Source organism: Delphinus delphis, chromosome 9 (genome assembly GCF_949987515.2).
Source record: "Delphinus delphis chromosome 9, mDelDel1.2, whole genome shotgun sequence".
In the NCBI taxonomy this organism is placed as follows: Eukaryota; Metazoa; Chordata; class Mammalia; order Artiodactyla; family Delphinidae; genus Delphinus; species Delphinus delphis.
In genome coordinates this window covers 48,692,177-48,715,307 of record NC_082691.1, presented here as the reverse complement: position 1 = coordinate 48,715,307, position 23,131 = coordinate 48,692,177, and the positions used below count along the sequence as shown (strand labels likewise).

The 23,131-nt window shown below is 38.4% G+C and overlaps 1 protein-coding gene across 13 annotated transcripts in view; it reads left to right on the top strand.

Annotated features, from left to right (window-relative positions):
- The window catches only part of DYNC1I1 (dynein cytoplasmic 1 intermediate chain 1), a 526,791-nt gene that overhangs the window by 157,299 nt on the left and 346,361 nt on the right, over window positions 1-23,131 (top strand). For 11 of the 13 annotated variants that reach the window (XM_060020483.1, XM_060020482.1, XM_060020487.1 and 8 more), the window contains one exon: window positions 6,917-6,953. In XM_060020483.1, coding sequence (XP_059876466.1) covers window positions 6,917-6,953 — 37 coding nt within the window. Of the gene's footprint in view, window positions 1-2,764; window positions 2,964-6,916; window positions 6,954-15,768; window positions 15,781-23,131 lie in introns of those variants that run through there. The other 2 variants (XM_060020488.1, XM_060020495.1) reach the window with 2 other exon arrangements.

Sequence of the window (23,131 nt, the reverse complement as noted above, 5' to 3'; positions counted from 1 at the left end):
GCCAGAACGAGGTGGCACCACACATTTCAAGTGCTGAAAGAAAAGAATTGCCAACCCAGAATTTTATACCAAGTGAAAATATCCTTCAAATGGTGAGGAAATCAAGACATTCTCAGGTGAAAGAACACTAAGAGAATTTGCCACTAGCAAACCTACCCTAAAAGAATGGCTACAGGAATCTCTCTAAATAGAAATGAAATGATAAAAAAGAACCTTCAAATATTAGGAAAGAGGGACAACAACAAAAAAAAACCCATGGTAAACAAATATATGGGTAAATACAATAGGTTTTTCTTCTCCACTGAGTTTTCTAAACTGTTTGATGGTTGAAGCAAAAATTATAACACTGTCTGATATGTCCTCTATGTTCAGAAAATATATTTTTTAAATTACATTATAAATGGGAGAGGAAAAGGGAACACAAAAGGAAGTAAGGTTTCTATATTTCATTTGAATTGGTAAAATGATGATGCCAGTAGACCATGATGGGTTATATACATATAATGTAATATCTAGAATAACCACTTTAAAAAGTATACCAAAAGAGATGCACTCAAAGACATGATCAATAATTCAAAATAGAATTCTAAAATTTGTTCCATTCACAAGAAGGCAGGAAAAAAATAGAGAAAGAAAACAGAAATAAGGGGAAAAAAAGAGTAAACTGCTGATTTTAATCTTAACATACAAATAATTACATTGACAGTAAATAGTTTAAATATATAATTAAAAGATAAAAATTTACAGATTGAATTATAAAACATAACCCACTATCGTCTGTCTACAAAAAACTCACTTCAAATATAAAGATACAGACTGGTTGAAAGAATAAACATAAAAGATACATTATGCAAACATTAATCAAAGGAAAACAGGAATGACTCTATAATACCAGATAAGATAGACTTCCTCTGAAAGAACATAACCAGAGACAGAGAGGGGCGGTTATATAACAATAGAAGGGTCAATCCACTGAAAAGAGATAGTAATCCTAAATGGGTAGGCACCAAACAACAGAGCTGAAAATTATGTGAAACAAAACCTGAAAGAACTCAGAGGAGAACTAGACAAACCCACAATTATAGCTGCAGACTGTTACACACTTCTCTCAACAATTGATAGAACAACTAGACAGAAAATCAGCAAGATATAGAACTCAACAACACCATCAACCAACAAGATCTAGTGGACATTTAAGGAACAATCCAAACAACAAAAGAAGAATACACATTCTTTTTAAATGCACATGGAAGACATACAAATGTCCTGGATCATCAAACAAACCTCATTTATAGCACTAAATGCATACATTAGAAATCAGAAAAGAAAAAACTTAAATCAAATTTAAGCTCACCTCAATAACTCAGAAATAAAGAGAAAAATAAAGAAGCAGAGAAAGGTAAATAATAAAGATAAGAGCAGAAATCAGTAAAATTGGAAACAGAAAAACAATAGAGAAAATGAAACAAAAGTAGCACTGCTAATACACAGAACAATTTGGATAAATCTCCCGGAAATTATGCTAAGTGAAAAAAAACTTAATCCCAAAAGTTTACATAATGTGTAATTCCATTTATATAACATTCTTGAAATGACAAAATTTTAGAAAAGAAGAGATTAGCTGTTAAAAGAGGCTAATAGGGAGGGGGTGCAGGCAGGAGGAAGTGAGTGTGGGTATAAAAGGGCAATATAAGGGGTCCTTTTGTTGATGGAAATGTTCTGTATTTTGAGTGTATCAGTGTCAATGTCTTGGTTACTCTACTGTATTATACAGTAACATTTTGCAAGATGTTCTAATCGGAGGAATTAAGTAAAGGACACATAGGAGCTCTATAACTTTTTACAGCTGCATGTGAATCTACAATTACCTCAAAATAAAAGTTTAACTGCAAAGGAATATATAATTATAACTCTCAAAACTCAATAATAATTGAACCAATTCCCCAATCAAAAATGGTAAAAAGATTTGAACATACATATCCATAAAGATATACAGATGGGAAAAAGGTACATGAAAAGATGTTCAACATCATTAGTCATGAGGGAAGTACTCATTAAAAGCACAATGAGATATCACTACATGCACATCAGAATGGCTAACGTTTGATAAATGACTGTGTCAAGTGTTGAGGAGGAGGCACAACAACTTGAACTCTCATCATTGGTCGTGAGAATGCAAAATGCCATAACCACTCTGGAAAACATTTTAATGGTTTCTTATAAGGTTTAACATCCTTATCACATAATCCAACAGTCCTACCCCTATGTTCACACAAAACTTAATCATGAATGTTTATAATATTTATTTATAATCACCAAAAACTGGAAGCAACCCAAATAGCCTTCAGTTGTGACTGCACAGTCAAACCATGTTACATCCATGCAGCAGGATGCCGTTGAAAATGAACAAACTCCTGAAAAAATGATGTGGATGTACTTCTAAGGCGTTAGGCTAAGTGAAAGAAGCTAACTCAAAAACTACAATACTCCATGATTCCATTTACATGACATTCATGAAAAGACAAAACTGTGGGGACAGAAAAATCAGTGGTGGCATAGGCTGGAGGTAGGGGAGGAGGTTGGACTAGAAAGTGACACAAGGGAATTTGGGGGGTGATGGAGGTGTTCTCCATCTTCATTAAGGTGGTGCTTACAAGATTGTAGGCATTTATCAAAGTTCATAGAACTACATACTAAAAATAGTGAATTTTACTTCACAGAAATTAAGCCTCCATAAACCTGACTTTTAAAAAAAAGTACACACACAGGGGCTTCCCTGGTGGCGCAGTGGTTGAGAGTCTGCCTGCCGATGCAGGGGACACGGGTTCGCACCCTGGTCCGGGAAGATCCCACATGCCGCAGAGCTGCTGGGCCCGTGAGCCATGGCAACTGAGCCTGCGCGTCGGAGCCTGTGCTCCGCAACGGGAGAGGCCACAACAGCGAGAGGCCCGCGTACCACAAAAGTAAGCACACACACAAAATTCCCTTGAGAGGCATTCCTCCCGTCCCCCAACCCAGCCCCAAGTTTGAAAAAGGCAAACTATTTCGTTATTTCCATCTGTGGAGTGACTTTGATTTTTCAATTCACCCTTCCAACTGAGGATTTACCCATTGGGGTCCCAGCTTAATGCAGTGGGGGTGCTGTCTGAATTTCCATCTTAGGAAGTCCTGAAGGTTTGCTTCCTGCTCTGATGTCCTGTGAGACCACCAGCCAGAAAGCTGGAGGTCACCGTAATTCTGAGATGCCCTTTGAGCAGGCTGGAGCCTCTGAATTCCTCACCTCTTTGATTAATTACCCTCTCCACTCCTTTTTGCTCTCTGAAATTTTCTGATACTTTCCTGCCTTCACTTAAAAATTTTCAGCTTTCAATTTCAGGAAATTAACTCTCCTGAACTAAATATTTATTTTTTAATATTTTATCTAGAGTTTTTTCCTAAGAAGTGATTTTTTAAAAATAGAACTATAGTATCCTACACTTTTACTTCATAGCATTTACAAAAATTGCAATTAGTTAAATGCTATTTGAGCGCTTTTAAAAAAATATCTCTCAAAGACTGCAAGTCCAGGGAGACAAAAATCACACCTCTCTCAGTTTCATTCCCAGTCATGTACATTGACTTTTGCCCATAGTATGTGTTCAAGCTGAATGGCAAATTTACATTGTAAAAAGCACTTGTATATTTTAACAAATAAATTACTGATCAACAATGCACATCAATATCATCACTTTAATCACTTATTTTATTCTGTCATTTCAGTTTCTGAGATATATTTTCTTTTACATACGAAAAAAATCATATTTATAGAAAATTAATTTCACTTGAGTGCATATGGATATATTTACCCTCCCTAAATAATTTCTAATAAGTGATTTTTTTAAACCATTCTGCCATTTTGCTAGAAATGGGTCTTTCCACATTATTAAGTAGGATGTATTTTGTCCGTGTAGTATAAGTGAAACAGCTGGAGATTGAAAACCAGGTTAGCACGCCTGTCTCCTGGTCTTCAATCTCCAGCTGTTTCACTTATACTAACCTTGGCTCTGCTCTTTACTAGCTATGTAACCCCAGACAATTTGCTCTTCTTTTTGTGTCTCTTTCATTCCATTTAGAAATGAAGAAAATGAACTAAATGCTAAGTCCTCTTCACTTTAAAAGTATATACTATTTTGATATTGTAGTATATTAGAAAAACTGCTGGCCTGAAAATCCAGAATCCTGAGTTTTAGATTTGGCCCTGCCACTTTCTAGCTTTCTGCTTTTAGACATGTCACTTTGCTTCCTGAGTCTTTTGTTTCTTCATTTATGAAATGAAAGTGCCACACTTTGGCAACTATACTTCAATACACTGTAAAAAAAAAATCACAATGTACAATCTAAATATATACAAGTTTTATTTGTCAATCATACCTCAATAAGAATAAAATAAAAATTAAATTAAAAATAAACTTAAAGATAAATTTTAAAAACCAAATTGAAAGTGGTAATATTTACCTCACAGAATTGTGAAAACCGAATTAGATATTATTTATAAAAGTGCTTGGCATATAAAAGGTAAGTAATAAGTCTTAGGAGCATCCAAGTATATGGAATTAAATGATCTCTAAATTCTTTTTGTGTTCCAAAAATCTATGATATCAACCAAAGTCAGCTCTTAAAATAAAAAATAAATAATTTTTAAAAAAGGTTTTGCTGCAGTTCTAATATGAGCTCTCTAGAGGTCTCTGTTACCAAACAAATGAACATGTTTTACTGTTGGTTGCGGAAGTTCACAAACTGAAGGTTTTTTACACTTTTGAGGCAACATAATTTGATTTTCTGACCATATCAATCTTTTCTCATTCATGTTACTGAAGAGGCATCTTCTTCTAATGCTTGCTAGCAACTTTGTACTGGCAATAGATAAGATGCTATTTATAACCATAGCATAATTTTTTAAGGTGAATTTAATTGTCTCACTCCCTCTATTTCAAAAACCCTTAGCCCCAGATATCACCCTATTTTTTCCAAACTAAGGTTATTAGTCAAAATAAATAATCAAACAAAAAAATGGAGAGGTGGTGGAAGAGGAAAAAAAGAAAGAAAAGCAAAATCCCAAGGCAATGTTTTTTTTAACCACTGCTACCCACAGAAGGCTATATATTTCAGGCTGTGCCCACATCACAAACACGTATTTAACTGAAATGAATGTTTCACAAAGCAGTAGTTATCTTTACAGAGGGAGATGCACTTTTATATTTTCTGTTCTATCCCATACTTTTTAATGGTGCTTTGACACAGTAGTTAATTCCATGAACCACTAAGGGATGCCACCAGTGGTTTTAAAAAAAGCTGCCTCAAGGGGTTGCAAAAACTAAAAAGAAGTGGTTTGGTGTACTGTGCAATATGTACTGACAGACCTCAAAAGACTGAAGTGACAAGTGAAAGTGGCAAACAATATGTACCATGTGATTCCATTTCTACAAAGAATGAGTATGCATATATACTTATTTAAAGAGGGTGGGTAGAATGCTGGGCTGGATTATGCCTTCTTTTCCAACCCAGGTTATAGTTGTCCATAAGGGAGCTTATATAAGATTTGGGAGGCAAAAGCAAAACAGCAGCCATTACTCTGAGAAGGTCACCGTGGTCAGATGTGTTGATGAACTGTGGGTCAAAGCTCCTTGTCCATCTGGTATTCCTGATCTCTGGCCCTATGTCTAATAGCAGCTCTGAGCTGTTCAGAAGATGCTTGGCTACGGATCCACAGGGAAGGAGTTACACAGAGGGAATAGCCTCCCATAGTCCCCTCCTGAGCCCACACTGCGGGTTGGACATGTCTGGCTGGCTTCACAGCTTTCCCTACAAGCTCCAGGGCTTGGCTTCCCCATCCCTGCTCCAGGCACCTGATCTCTGACTCCCCTTCCAGACTTTCACTTCCTCACTTCCAGCATTTTTGTAAGGTCTAATTCCTGCAATAAATGTCTTCTTTCCAAAATGTGCATCATGGTTCTGCTCCCGTGACTGAACCCTGAATGATACAGATACATATAAATCAGTTGATAGTAGCTACATCTGAGGAGGGGAATAAAACTGATAGGAAATATAAAGGAGGATGTAGACTTTTCTTTGTAGATGTCTAAATCATGTAAAGTTTTACCATAAAATTCATTCATTTATTGCTTACATGATCCAAAGAAAGGAGAAAAAGGAAAAAGATGCTTTTAAGATACTAAAGCACACTCAGACACAGAAAAGTACGAAGTAGAAAACAAAACAAAACCACCATTTTCCAAACCTTCTAGAATGGATGTAAGTGAATTTATATTCAGATAAGTGACTATAAAAGTGGTAGTGAAAAAAACAAACAACTGATCTAGACTTTTCAAAAATTCAGTATCATGGGGGGAAGGTGGAAACACTGTTCCAGAGCAATGCTTCTCAATTCTTAAGGCACATTTGAATCACCTGGGGATCTGGTTCAAAAGCTGCTTCTGATTAGGTCTGGGCAGGGCCTGATAGTTTGCATTTCAAACTCCTTTCCAGGTGATGTTGATAATACTCATGGATCACGCTTTGAGTAGCAAAGTTCAAGGAAACTAAAATGATATTAAATCCAACGTTACCTGTGAACCTAGGTTGGATATTGTTTCAAGAGGTCTGGGTGGGGGAGTAATAAAAGTATTTGGAAGACAATTAGGAAAATGAGAATGTGGACTGGATACTAGAAGATATTATAAAATTAATGTTAATTTTTAGGTGGACTAGTGTTATTGTGGTTATATGGAAGAATGTTCTTCTTAGGAAAGGCATCCTGAAGTATTCAGGGTAATGTGTATGATGTATGCGACTTTCTATGATTTATAGATAAATTTCTCTTGCTGTCAGAGAAAGGGAGGTACAGATATAGATATTTAATAATTTACTTTTTTCCTAGAAAACACAGATGGGTGAAGAAACAAAGACAGAGAATGGTGAGTAAATGACCCCAAATTGCCAGCGGTGGAGGTGAGATGTGACTTGCTCGTTTGGAAATGATAACATTGCCCTTTACCTGATCTCTGTGCTCCCGGAAAACTGCAGATTAAGAAATCCTCTCATCCTCTCGTGTTCTGGGAAAAGACTTACTGCAAAGAACACCCTTCCTCATATGACTTAAATAAGATGACCCCCCACCACCGCCTTGTTTACTTAGGACAAAGCCAGACACAAACCCTCGAAATTCCCATTCTTTGTCATAAAAGATTTGCTGAACTGTTTGTCCCCACTGAACAATTTGAACAAAATGCCCACTAACTTACCTCAACCAAACTTTAGTTAGGCTTCTGTCCTTCCCCAGAGCCCTGAAATTTGGCCCCAGGGGTTGCGCACTGGAATGTGGAATAATTCCTCCTTAACGACATCACCTGCTTAACTGTCTGATCTTGCCACCTGCTCATCTACTCCCTTAGTTCCTGTCCTTTCTGGCCTTGTTTATGCCTCCCCATAAAACAAACACATCTTTCTCCCTGACCATTGAGATGCTTATAGATCTTAGGGTCAGGAGCTCTGTTCTCCCTATTGCAAAGTCTCCCTCTCACTGTTGCAGTAGTCTTTTTGCTGTACGCGGGCCTCTCACTGTTGTGGCCTCTCCCGTTGCGGAGCACAGGCTCCGGACACGCAGGCTCAGCGGCCATGGATCACGGGCCCAGCTGCTCCGCAGCATGTGGGATCTTCCCGGACCAGGGCACGAACACGTGTCCCCTGCATCGGCAGGCGGACTCTCAACCACTGCGCCACCAGGGAAGCCCCAAATTTGCTTTTTATTTGACAGAAGTGTAAAGTAGGAGAGATACATTGATCTGCATAAGTAAGAAGGGAGAGAAGGAGGCAAAGACTGGGAGTTGCTGTGTCAGGGGAAATCTTGGAGCAAGGACACAGGAGTTCCAGAGGCCAAGTGCTACAAGGGAGAAAGGCCCTGGATTGGATCCTTATCACTGCCCAGGTGATCTGGTTTGTGGCTCTGCAGTATAACCTCAAAACTCTTGTATTTAGTGTGACTGGATTCATTTGGAAGGTAGTGAAGGGGCTGATTTGCAGCAAGCTGGGTGTTTGGCAGAAGGAATCAGTCCAGTGGACAGTGGCTATTAACAATACCAGTAGATACTAGTTACTGAACACTTAGAATGTGCCAGGAGCTGAACAATGAACTTTACATGCCTATTTCAAATCCATACAACTCTTAAAAATAGGCCTCATTCTCCGTATCTTACACCTGAAGGAACCACGTCTCTGAGGCTGTTAAATGGCTTTGCTGAAAGACACAGCTAGTGAGTGGGAAGTGACTTTCCTAGATTCCCTATATAAAAATGCTTTTGTTTGCAGTATTTCCATTGGTACTTATGCAAACTTCTTTGTCTAGCAATTCCGATGAGAAATCCATGATCAGCGGCCTTAAGCCATGCCCCAGGTGTAATGTTCTGCTCAGCAAAGATAAATAATTCGACAAATTCTCAGTCTGTCCTGCAGGTGTCACCCTTGCCACCAGATAGGTCTTTTGAGCTCTCAGAATTCATCTCTCAGTCGTGCAACTGATCAGAAATTCTTGAAGAAAAAAGACTGATCATGCCCTTTATGCAGTCTAGATTTCAGGATCACGACTCTCACACATAGGTTAGAGTTCCCCAGCTCCAATGAATTCGTTGAGTTCTCTCTTTTATATTTTCATTCTTAAGGCATTGCCTGTATTTTTGACTAGATAATACATTTACATGGTTCTTAAATTGAAAAGTATAAAAATGTACACTGAAAAATCTCTCTTCTACCACTGTCACCCATCTGCCAAGGTTTTATGACCCAAACAGAAAAACGACTACTATTAGCTGCTTGTGTATCTTCCCCAAGCAATTTTACACATATGCAAGCAAATGTAAGTATATATTACTTTGCCATATTGTTTTACACAGTATTATACAAGCTTTTCTGTAACTTCTCCAGATTAATATATCATATAAATCTTGTTAATTTTTTAAAAACTACATGATATTCCATTTTATGGCTCTATTATAATTTATTTAATAAATTCTCTATATTTTAGGTTGCGTTGATCTTTTGCCATCTAATAATAGCAATATTGTTGTTATTATTGTTATTGTCATTATAGCAGACACTCTAGGTCTGGCACTGTTCTCAACACTTTACTTATATTAACCCATTTAAGCCAAACCACAGCCCTATAAATTATGTTTTTATCATCATTTTATAAATGAAGAAACAGAAGCAAGGAGAGGTCAGATGATTGACCCATGATTTCCCAGCCAGTCAATGATGGACCTAGGATAGTAAATAGAAGAAAAAGGAGGTTCATAATACTTGGGGGTTGGAGCCCATTGAGTCTACAAATGAGGGTAAGGCTGGAAAGGAGAAGCAATGAAGTATCTCCCACCACCACACAGGAGAGGACAATCTACCTTCCAAAGATGATGTTCCTGTAGGCTGGGGATTTCCAGGTCTCAGGACCTAGCCCATTGTATGGACATAGATGTGCACATTTGTGTCAAAGAAGAGGCGCAAGTAAGAACCCTTCTTTTGGGATTCAAAGCAGAAGAACAAGAAACAAAATGCATCAGAGGGCCCAGGGAAGTCTGCCTGACCTCACAGTGCTTCAAAAAGGGTATGGACGCTGCTGTACAATGCACGCCAGGCACCAGCAGCCAGCCTCAGTAAGGACACCACCTTCACAACATCCCTGTCTTCTACTCCATGCTAGGGCCCAAACGGTGTTGCTCTTTGCCTCAGGTTTCTCTTCATCCATGTCCCACTATCTACCTTAATTACTCTGGGATCTATTTTGACGACTGTCATAGTCCGTTCAGGCTACTAAAACAAAAATACCATAGACCGGTGGTTTAAACAGTAAAGATTTATTTCTCACAGTTCTAGAGGCTAAAAAGTCAAAAACACGGTGCCGACAAATTCGGTGTCTGGTGAGAGCTGGCTTCCTTGTTCACAGATAGCCTTCTTCTTGCCATGTCCTCTCGTGGTGGAAGGAGTGACAGAGCTTCCTGAGGTCTCTTTTGAAGGGCACTACTTCCACTCATGAAGACTCCACCTTCATAACCTAATCACTTGCCAAAGGCCCCACCTCCTCATACCATCATGTTGAGGGTTAAGATTTCAACATATGAATTTTGGAGTGACACAGACATTCAGTCCATAACAATGACCCTTCAAACACCTTGAACCTTTGCCTTCTTGACCCCACCAACCTGCCTTATGCCACCTAAGAGGGACTGCTGCTAGCATATATAGTGCTTTTGGGTATATTAGAATCACAGCTGGATATATTATAAACTTGGCACCCAGAAAAAGAAAGCTGTTCCTCTTTCTCCCCTTTGGTCTTCATTTTTATGGAGTGAGCATGAGAACAACTTTGATACTGGCCACTTCTTACATGTGCAGCCTGGCAGCACCTTGCCTCAGGCCTGCCCCTCATACTTAACCATTTCCTGTTCAAGGGCTTTTTATTGATGCTGTGCTGCTGGAAGGTGGTAGGAAACTGCTGGACCTTCATGCATGTATAACTCATAAGTGACCTTCACTATTATGAGATGGGAGTCAGTGGATAAGTGTTTCTTTCTTTCCCTAGGGAGATAGTCCTGAGTTGCGTTTTAGGCAGCAAACTATATTCATTTTCTATTGCTGTTGAAACAAATTGCCACAAACTGAATGACTTAAAACAACACAAATTTTTTGTCTTGAGAGTTCTGTAGGTCACAAGTCCAGTTTGGCTTGGTGGGTTTCTCTTTCCTGGGCTCCACAAGACCAAAATCAAGGTATCAGCTAGTTTAGACTCCTTTCTGTATGTTCTGGAGAGAATCTGAATGTAAACTCATCCAAGTTGCTGGAAGAATCCAGTTCCTGGTGGTTGCAGGACTGAGGTTCCCATTTCCTTGCTGTCTGTCAGCTGAAGGATTCTCTTACCTCCTGTGGCCTCTCTCCAGTCTTTGCATAGTGGCCCCTACATCTCAGAAACAGTAACAGCACGTTGAACCCTTCTCACACTTGGAATCTCCCTGATTTGACCTTTCACCACCTCTTTAACCTCTTCCTGTCCATCTCCAGCCAGGGAAAGTTGTCTGCTCCTAAGGGCATGTGTGATTAGATTGGGCCCACCTGGATAATCCAAAATAATCTCCCTATTTTAAAGCAACTGATTGGTCTTAATTACATCTGCAAAGTCCTTTCACAGTGGTACCTAGATTAGTGTTTGGCTGAATAATCAGAGGGTGGGTGTTCAGAGGAACATCTTTAGAATTCTGACTGCCATGTAACCAGTCACACATTGTGGTGGCCAACTTGATAATCCATCTTTGTGTTAGCTCTCTATCTTTACCTGCTTTGCTCTCGCTGTCTCTTACCTTTGCTTCCTGGATCTCACTCCCCAGTAAGTATTGGCATTTAAGCTTTGTCTCAGACTCTGTATATTGGGGAACCAGTATGCCACCATGTGGCATGGTGATAACCTCTGGCAGCCAGTGGCATTTTAATTGCTAAGGTTCTCATCTGTGATTTAATGGAGTTAGTTACAGGTGGAAAGTAAGATTTGGGGGATGATACTTTGGTTTTAGCACTTGAATGGTAGTGGAATAATGATAATCATATGAATTGTGGAGAGGCCTTTTTTTTGTCATGTCTTTAAATTGAGTTTTTAATTTTGAGATCAATGTAGATTCATATGAAGTTGTAAGAAACACAGAGAAATCCAATGTACACTTTATCCCTCAATAGTAATATCTTATAAAAGAGCCAAAATATTGACATTGTCACAGTCAAATCTCAGAACATTTCCATTGCCACAAGGATACCTCATGTTGCTCTCTTACAGCCATATCCACTTCCCTCTCTCACCCACAGACTCCTTATCTCCTGGCAGCCACTAATCTGTTCTCCATTTCTACAGTTTTATCATTTCAAGAATGTTGTATCAATGGAATCATACAGTCTATAAAATTTGGAATTGTTTTTTCACTTAGCATGATTATCTAGTGATTTATCCAAGTCATTGTGTGTCAATGGTTTGTTTCTTTTTTAAAAATTTAATTAATTTATTTTTGACTGCGTGGGGCCTTCGTTGCTGTATGCGGGCTTTCTCTAATTGCTGTGAGTAGGCGCTACTCTTCGTTGCGGTGCACGGGCTTCTCATTGCGGTGGCTTTTCTTGTTGCAGAGCATGGGCTCTAGGCACGCGGGCTTCAGTAGTTGTGTCACGCAGGCTCAGTAGTTGTGGCTCGCAGACTCTAGAGCGTGGGCTCAGTAGTTGTGCTGCACAGGCTTAGTTGCTCCACGGCATGTGGGATCTTCCCGGACCAGGGATCAAACCTGTGTCCCCTGCATTGGCAGGCGGATTCTTTAACCACTGCACCACCAGGGAAGTCCCTGGTTTGTTTCTTTTCATTGCTCAGTAGTAGTTCAATGCATGGGTGTACTATAGTTTGTTTACCATTCACCCATTGAAGGATATCTGAGTTGTTTCCAGTTTTTGTTTTGATTTTTAATTTAGTATCATTGTGGCTAGAGGATAAATTCTCTAGTAATTTAACATTTAAATTGAATCAGATTAAAATAAATTTAACATTTAATATTTTAGGTGATCCCACGGGATTGAGCAACCAGTCACACATAGGGGAGAGCCAACTCAATGATGCATCTCTTTTTCTGGTTCTTCCTGCTTTATTACCATTGTCTCTCATTCTTGCCCCCTGGGGCATACTCTCCAATAAGGTATTGGCACATAAGCCTTTTTCTCAGGCTCTGCTTTCTAGTAAAGCCAGGCTGAGACACATGTCATTCAGTGTTAGCCTATTTTGGTTGTTAGCATAATCTCAGAACCTGTTCTGTGTACTAGTGCTTATAGTCAAATAGAAGGTACGTAGAGGCGGGGAATCTGTAAAGGACCTTCAGACATTAGTTTAGATGTTTTTGTCCTTGGTAATTCCTTGGGGCCCAAAGAATTACAGGAAATTATTAAAGTTAAACCTGCACTCTAAGAGAAAACGTACAGTATAGGACCTTAAAACAGGGCAACACAATAGGAAATTCGTTTTAGAAAAATCATCCTGAGATAAATGATTTAAGATATCGTATCTTTAAATTCTTAATTAAAGATAGAAAAATCATGTCTTGAAATCTTTAGAGTTAATCATCACGCTTTGCATGAACTCTGGAGAAATAAGGATTTGGTAGATATCGTGAACTGAACAAAAGCTTAACCAATAAACTGTACTTTATTTAACAGACTGGCTGGCTGGGATCTTTGGTTTTATATAAGTTTATTGTCAGATACTCATGAATTCAGAGAATAATGAGAAGAGAGAATTCATGTCTGGTAGAATTTTCCAGTCTTGAGAGTGACTCAGGTATTTCCAAGACCCAGCAACCTTTCATCAGCAGAAGGGGATAGAAACTATGTGAAACTTCTGATGTCCTCAGAAGGACTTTGGAGGAGCAGGGTTGGAACTGATCTTGATAAAGTTGCTGCTGCAACTTTGTGACATATGAGGAACCCACTGTTTCTCAACTGGGGATAAGCCCAGAGCCAGGGAAGATTTCTGAGTTCAGAATATTGAGAGCCTCTGGATCCTTCAGCAAGGGAGGTGGGAAGAGGTCTGAGAGCAGCCATTCTGAGCATTTGTGTTACATATTGAATTTTCTCAACCCTAACAATATTTCACATCAATGCCAATTTAGAAGTCTTGAAGTGGTCTCATAACAGCAGTACCTTCAAATAGAAAAAAACAAAGAATTAGCTAGGTTGATCCAGCCTGACAATTATATCTGCTACCTCCTCATAAATTAAAATTCTTAGATGTGAAGAAGTATACGGCAGTCAACGTTTAAGATTTATATGAATTGCGATACCTTTTATAGTATAGATGTATATCAAACCGCTGTGAATGTCCTTATGAGTGCCAAATTGGGCATGAATAGACAGCAATGGATAGCAGCTCAAGAAACTGAACTTTTTGGTCTTACGATTGGTCAAAGTTGAAAAACAGAAATGTAGGTGCTCCATTGCACTGCTGGGCTCAAATCTCTGATACTCTCTCTATTGCCATTTGGGATGGGAAAGACTTGCATCCTGAAGATTGTAGTATCTATCAGCAGCCGTGAATTCAGTAACCTAAAACTTTGACAGTCATCCCAAATGAGAGGGGAAGTCTGGCCAAGAGCCCAGCAAAAAGATTCAAGGTGACAGAAAGTAGTGGAGTCTTCAAGTGGGGAAACGGTAAATCTTCTCTAAAGGCCAGAAGCCTACTCTGGGAATGGCAGAAATTAACACTAATGAGGGTTTTTAGAAGGTATTGGAATGCCTTGTGAATGGGCTGTGGAAAGCACTGGTACTTTCTCAGTAGTATCACCTCAGGGTACTTAGGAAATGCATGGTGATTGTACCTCTGAACTTTGGCTAAACTGAAGAAAAAGGGAATATATACATTACAATTCTGTTATGTAGCTCACAGATTTGACAGGAAAGTTAAAGACCTTGGCTCAGATCACGAGCAGGCTTCCAGCAACACTGGAAAGCAGACAACATATCCAAGGTTGTACCCCAGGGTCAAGCTTAGCCTTCATCATTCCAAAGAGTCTCAAAGACCAAAAAACTACAGTAACTCTTCATCCAGGAAAAAAAAAAAGACAAACTCATAAATATATTTCCTAGTTCATGAAAACAATGCTACTAAGAAGCTATTTCTCTAGTTTCCTTTTCAATTTCTTAAAGTTGCACCAGCTTTCCTTTAAACTCTGTTTATGACAAGGGAACAAAATAATAACTTCACTCTCGTATATAACTAAATTAAGAGAAAACCCCAAGAGGTTGCTACAGGACCATATAACACTGAAAATCAAATACCTGGTCATCCAGGAAAAGTGCCAAGATTTCAGGTGGGCATACCTGACTGCTAGGAGAGAGCCCTAACAGTAAACTAATTAGAATCCATGTTAACAAGTAAAAGTTGAAGTGCAGTCTGTTATATAGACGCTTCTTACCCCTGCGGGAGTTGATAGAGAGGGAAAATACCTGGCTTCAGGACACTGACACCAACATCCATAACAGAATTGATACACTCTCGGTGAGGCCAAAGAGGAGCCCCTCTCACCTCTGTGAGGAGAAGTTAGAAGAGGAATGGTATCAAGGAGCAAGGTGAGAGTGATGTGGGGACCATGAACGCTCAACCTTGGGTAAGGATGGTATAACTATCACCCCAGCGAGGAGAGGAGGCCAGGCCTCTTCCATGGATCTAAATTTCAAGCTGCTGAAATTTAGACTTGTTGGACCTAATCAGTGTGATGCAGAAAAGCACAAAGAAAAAGGTGGGGCACTGTTGGAGATGGGTTGGTGGTTCCGATTCTGAAGCAGAGGACAAAGGACAGCTCCCTGTAAGGGGCAGAAAGAAATCTAGCTAGACCTAATCTGACCTAGGATAAGCTGGGTATGCCTCTGGAGGTCACTCTGCACCCTCTTCCTTCACCTATTTCTAAACCTTGAGTCAGACCTAACGCAGAGGAAGAGAAGGAAACTTTTTTAAAAGCAAAACCATGAACAAGAGTTAAGCTAAAATAAAATAAATTTAATTAAAAAAAAAAGAGTTATGCTAAGATGAGGTCAATATGGCAGTATAAACTGATTGATTTTTCACATGTACTCCATTTGCAGTACTTCACTCAGCCTCACCTCATCCAGAGTGGATCTGGATGAACCCGAATGATTGACAGTCTGCTTTGCTAAAGGAACCAGATTCTGGGAAAAGGGGTCAAAAAGGTAAAAATTACAAATCACTGACTGAAGGAGGATAGAAAGAGAGATGTTTTCCCCAAGGATTATTAAGGCTCGGGCGTATGGGATAGCCCTGTCAGCCTAGATAAAAGATCATAAATATACTAAGTAGCTGTGAGGACAAATAGAAGAGAGTAAAGGAGCCACTTCCAAATTCCTGTACTCCTCTGGATTCCTATGGTGTTGGAAGATACAGCGTTAATGTGAAATACAGAATATTTCTTTTCAGTCTATGTGTGTGTTTGACAACCAAGCAGCACAGCTGTTTAATAACTGACTGTGTCGCTTCTACTTCCACTATTAAGGAAGTTGTATTGGAATAATTGCCAGATATCCAACAGAAGATACAAAACATGCTTTTACCCTTCAGAGTATATGAGATTGTCTGTTTATACAGCTCCTGTCATCCTACATCTTACACTTGGTATTATTATTTTTTCCAAAACAGTTATTTGATTCTATTTTTGAATATTTAAAAATATGGTTCATAATATCTAGAAATTTACCAAACTCTAGCTTTAGAAGCTAAGGGGATGTGACATAGACAGCTGATTGTCCCCCAAACTCTAATCTCTCTTTTCTATACAATAGAGTTGTGGCTGGCCTCCCGTGGGCCCTACTAGAGACTACTTTTTCTAGCTGCTCTTTTAGCTAGGTGAGGTCATGTGACTGAATTCTTGCCAGTGAAGTGTGTATAGATGTGACCTGTGCCGTTTCAACATCTGAGCCTAAGACAGTGGACTTGCACGTCACTTTCTCACTTCCTGCAAGCTATAGGTCCCTCACCTGTGACTCAGCTTCCACTCTGCCGATGAAGACCTGCTCTGACAAAGCAACAGGGTGCAAGGAACTCAAGTCTCTGAGTAAGCACCTTGACCAGAGCTACCTAGAGCCCCCCAGCCTGGAGTGCTCACTCTACAGATATAATGTGAGATTAATATACCTCCATTGTCTTTAAACCACAGTATTTTGGAACCATTTGGTTCTACTGCCTCAGCCTTTGACCAAGCTTATAACACAGTCACCAAGTAGAGTGACTTGGCAGGTGGGAATTTTACTTTCCTCTGATTTTTTATTTGTAAATTAGTAACCTAAATGATTGACTATATATTTTTTTCAGTTTAACAAAGACATTGAAATTTTTTTATAGTCAGAAACTGAGTAGAGGTGCTTAGCACCTCTATGAATATTGAGAACAGCTCTTATCAGATCATAGAACCATCAAATTATATAACCTGGGCAGGATTAAATTAGAAGCTTGGGATTAACAGATACACATTACTATATATAAAATAGAGAAACAACAAGGTCCTACTGTATAGTACAGGAGACTGTATTCAATATCTTGTAATAACCTATGGTGGAAAAGAATCTGGAAAAGAATATATATATATATATATAAAACTGAATCACTTTGCTATGTACCGGAAACTAACACAACATTGTAAATCAACTATACTTCATATTTTTAAAAATTATATAAACTGGCTCTGAAAGTGATAAAAGAAATATACTGCCTTCAGTGAGGAAGTGACCTAACCAAGATCTCAAAAATTTGCTCAATAATATGTATCAGAGTGTCATTATCTTTCTACCTAACCCCTACCAAGGGCATGTACATGTGGGGGAGGTGCACACAAACACACACACTCTCACGTGGAAAGGAAAGGCCCCCATAGTTAGGAATTTAAAGAGAATGATCAAAACTCTGCATAAAAAGGTCAAAGCTCATCACACAAATGAAAAAATAAAAACTGAAAAAATAAACATAGAGTGAAGTTAAAAGTAGCCCTCTGCTAAGAGGCCGTTTTTAATGGTTAATTTCCACTGCCTCTAGAGAGTCTGAGCACATTCTCCATTGTCTTTGCAATGGTTAATCATTCATAACCAGTCTCATGCAATTTGCAGATAGGATTGGGATGTTTTTCTTCCTTAACACTCAGTGCTACAAAAGAGTCCATAAACATTGTTTGCAAAGCTGACCATGTTTAGGATTCAGAGTACGTCCCATGATTTTGATCACCACCATTGGTAAGAATAACAAACTTCAGCATCGGTGCCTGATTAAAACCTTCAAAGGGCCAGTGTAAAGCAAGGGGTGGAGTTAGACGGCGAGGGAGGGTAACTGCAGGCGGCATATAGATGTGGTAGTGGGAGGTCAGAGACCCAGCTAAGCACCGCCCCTAACAGGCTGTCTCAGGGACAGGAGCAGGTGGCAGGGAGGAAATGGCTGGGAGTGAGTGCAGGGGAGGCCTCTGAGGATGCGAGTGTATTATCATATTCTGCTCATTTTACCCAACCCCTCATATTTATTGTCTTGGATTTAATGTGATTTGTACCACCAACTCCCCAAGTTTTGATTTCTATAGAGACGATTATCAGGACGTGCATGCATGTGTGTGTGTTACTCTAGGGTCGTTTTGAGGAACTCTCCTTCTGACATGGGATATTATTCTTTTTTTCCCCTTCCTTTTGGTATCTCTTGAAGTAATTATGTTTTCCCATCGCCTTTTTGTGCAGCTTTCTTCCTTTAACACTAACAGCTCAACAGCTGCTACTGTTTTGTCTTATTCACCATCTCCCAACATCAGAAATAGAGAATTAAAACCAAGCAAGACAAGACAAAAACCAAATATCCGTGTAGACATGAAACTCTATAAGAACACAATTCTAAGAACATAATTCGAAATCATAAATAGTTCAGAAGATTTAATAATAAAGCTCACTATGTATGCGACGTTTCTCTAATGCTTCATACATGCTAACTCATTTAATTCTCAGGGCTGCCCAGTGAAGTAGGTACTGTTAATATCCTCATTTGACAAACGAAGAAACTGAGGCACAGAGAACGTAAGTAACTTGTCCAAGGTCAAGTGAATATTTATATGATTAGGCACCCTGGCCCAAATTCTAATTTTAAGGAGTCTGCGTGCAAAATCCAGTCATAGCAGTCCTGATAAAACCCCAAAGTAAGATACACGGAGGCTATATTGCAAGTGAAGCACTTGGGTTCTTATATCAAACATCCTGATTTAGGGTCCTGGCTTTACTCTTTACGTGCTGTGAGAGCTTGAACAAGTTACTTAACCTCACTGAGTCTGGGAATGATGATGATGAAATCTAACACATGGGAAAGAGCCTAGCGCATAGTAGGTGCTTGGAAGATACTTGTTGAATGTCAGTTGCCATAACAGAACAGCACATAGTGACAAGAGGAGCAAAATTGTGATTTATTAAAGCCAAGCCTGACTGCCTTTTTGCTCTTTCAACACCGCCTCATTTCTCCAACACTTGAGGTTTATGAATGTATCATATCCCTAAAGCATAAAATACACTGCTATTGCTTTGATGATTATGTTTCAACCAATGAAAATGGTCTCCCTTTCTCCCTTCTGCCACAAGTAGCATGCTCATTTACAGGATAGCCAAAGCTGTAAAGAATAGGTGGCAATTTATGAATAGTGGTTAAAATACTGATTTCCCCAATTTTTTTCCTGCCTTAAATAATGTTCATCCATAAATGATGCCTGATAGAATATTTGTAGAAAAAAATCTATATCTGATTTGGAGAAAATGGCTCAAAATGTTGGTTCTGATTCTGACCTTAGGCATTGTGGTATGAGACGTCTATGTAGGATTTCACACAGGAAAAAAAAAAAAAGGAAACCTAAAGAACTGTGAAATTCAAAGGGCCACTGAGGCTATGTATCTAGTAAGTTCTTGAACAGGACACTTTTATTTTCGTGAATGTGTCAACTCCACGTTATTTCTTCACAGATGGGTAAAATTCCTGGAATTCCATTGGAAAATGTTTAATGATGAATCTTGATGTTTGAAAATAAAAGCAAACCATAAGCTTCCCAAAGGAGATGGGAACATTTAAAAACTGTTAGTAAGCCAATTAACATCTATCCAATGTACAAAAGTGTTTGAAATAATAAGTGACTGTGTACTTTATCTTACACAAGAGCTAATCTCAAAGTTTACTGACTCCCTGTCTCTATTTTTTTTCTTTTGTTTTCTTTAGTTATGATTCTTTGGAACTTCTGTCAAATTTCCAACTTTTCTGGGAAATCTTCTGTCTCTCTTTTTTTACACTCCACTACAGAAATGAAACATGAAATATATTACTTGTTGGCTTTGTTGAAAATTACTTGGATGCCTATTTGTTGACCTGAAATATTTCAAAAGAGTTTTCTCAAAATACACATAGTTATCTATATTTGTAGTTCTTTGACTGTAAAGAAAAATAGAAAGATTTTCAGACTCTTGTTAACAATGGCTAATCATCCCATTTAGCATGCTCTTGTATGACCTTACTCCTATTTGACAAGTTAGAATGTTATGAAACTATTTGAACAGTTCAGCAATTTATCTCCATCAACCTGAGCCTTTGGTGAGGGGGAAAGTTTGACTTAAAAATGATGATATAATATTAAGAATGTCAAAGTGATGAAAGACATACTATAGCTTTAGGCAGCTTATGATATTTTATCTTCTCTCACTTTTAGTCAATATGGTAAGAAAACCTTAACAAGAAAAGATATTTTAAAAAGCGACCGTTAAATATAATTTCACTAACAAAAGATTAAATGTTGAAGTCTAATTTTCAAAATACTATGAAAAAATGTATTCATTACTGTTGTTAAATAGTTTCATGCAAAGTAAGAAAAGCAAAGCAGAAAGATGACCCCAAGGCTCGCTCAATGACAAATGGACATACAGCTAACTTTTTAAAATATTTATGAATCATCCTTTATCAACCTCAGACTGTTATTCAATATTTGAATACACATACATGTGTATTTGCAACAATAACGAGTTCGCTTCAAACTATCAATTTGAAAATCTTTCAAAATATGGTAGATACAACCAAGAGGCAAAGAAATGCTCCACGTGAACCTTAAGATCTTGTTCTTATAGGAGAATATTAAAACATTAAAGGCTTTCTAATGTGTTAATTGGTTTTCATGCTAAAAACTTATTAAGTGGAAGATGATCTCTTTCACTACCTTCCCATATTTTACAGTTAGGCCATATTTTTAGAAATAGTCTGGCCAATAATGTGAATTGTATTATCCTTTTGTTTCCAAACTGGTCCTCAAACACAGAGCGCAAGGAGAGACTGAAGACAGAGGCCACTCCAGATTGGCAGGTGGCAGTTTTAATAAGCAAGGGAACTTACATATGGCATTTGTCCTGGCGGCCACAAGATGAGTAGATCTCCACATCTACCAGGCAGAATCTTAAAAGCTGATATAGAGCCCTTAACTGGATTCGGTCACATATTCAGTCCAGATGGCCTCAACAATACATTGCTCTCTCAAGGCTGTGTCCTTGAAATGGCTCCCACTGTGGGAACAGTGAGCAGAATATGCATTCCAAGGACAAGGGACTGGGTGAGGAACCTACCATTGCCTGATTCCCTCCCTTCAGCTCTTGTGTCAACAGGCAGTCATGTCCTCTCAATGACCTCCTCCAACATACCCTCTACAAAGAATTTAATCTGAATACTTAGCAAATGTAGGAGAGCAAGGACCTGGAGGTCACAAGGGCACCCACTGGCCACATGGCTCTATCCTGTCATCCCTACCATGTGGGACACCTTCCTGGAGGATAGACAAGGGCAGTGTACATTTTCAGTTCCAGAGAAGACTGTAGCATATCATTATAAGATCCCTTGGGAAGGATTCCTTCATGGCTCATTGCATCTCAGTGGAACCAGAGCATCACAATAACCACCTAAGTGGTATGTGCCAGAAGTGGTGTGCAGGAAGAGCAGTGTGTGATAGTAGGTATTTATCCAGGAAGTGAGAGGGCACAATCATCTCTATCCATCCTCGCTCCATCCTTATCCTGACTCCTTTTTTAGCACTTCATGTATCCACAGCTTATTGTTTCTAATGTCTAAATTATACATCATACCCACTGCCAGATGATAAGATTTCAAGTACCTTTAGGGAATTTCAAAAGGAAGAAGGTTATAATATAAACCTCTATTCTTTTAAGTGACTGAATGCTGTTACTGGCCTATCCCTGGTATCTAACAGGCTTGTTGGAACACATAATGCATATTCATTGTAGAGTATTTAGAAAGTAAGGATAAATTCCAAAGAAAAAAAGTCCATAATCTTATCATCTAAAATAGCCACTGTTAACTTTTTTTTTGTGTAACCATTCAGTCTTTTTTCTATGCGCATCCACATAATAATAACAATGTCTAACGTTAATTTAGTGTTTACTTGGTGCTGATCACTATACCAAGTTCTTTATAAGCATCATCACATTCAGTTCTTATTAAAATCTTAAGAGATGGGCCCTATGATGCCCATTTTACAGGTAAAGACGTTGAGGCTTAAAGGTTTAAGCAATTTGCACAGAATCACACAGCTAGTGAATCATAGGCACTAGTCTTAACCCAGGTATGCCTGACTCCAGAGCCTATGTTCTTGACTTCAATGTAATCTGATTTATACATGCCTTTAATACTAGAAAATTGTATTTTATAAGGTGTGTTTTATAATCCCTCTTAAAGTATAACTCTATAATGAAGTAAGCATATGAAGGAAGAGGAGTGAGAAACGTAATATACGAAATTTGTATTCTAAAATACATAAAATATTTAGATTTCACTTCTCAAATGGTCCTGATATTCAGAGTTAGCACATGAGAAATAACAAATAATGAAGCACCGGTAAAAAATGCTCAGACTTTCTGGTTAAAGGCACATAGTATCAATGTATATTGATACATTGTAATTATTATACATATGTAATTATTTATTTTAAAAAACACAGATGACTTTTTTAAAGCGTTGGGAGAGCTATTAGGATCAATCTTTCCAAGGAGCAATTACAAGAACTATGAAAATATGTTTCTAGGAAATAATCTAGAGATGTAATTTATCAAAATTGTGGTTTAATTTCTTTTGGCAAGGTAGGTTATTTGATTCCTAGAAATAGAAATTTGAAATAACATGTAACGAGGTAGAACACAAGGAAGAATGTAGATACTGATTTCACAGCTGGAAAAAATAAAGATTTATATTTAGACACTGATGGAATGTGAATTTAAAATGACATAAATAATTTATGTTTTATAATCATTGGATTTTCCTCCATACATATAAGTGCTTAAAACAATTTTTTTAAGATCCAAAGATTTCTATTTTTTCTGTACAGATATTTTCATGGTTGTATTTAATGATTGATTGTTAAAAACATATGCATTTTGGCTTAGCATCGTCCTCAAAAGAAAAGCTGATGGAAGGAAATGTAAGGAGGAAGGGGAGGGGCAAAGACACATGGTGGCAACAGTGAAGGAGGTGGAAGTATGG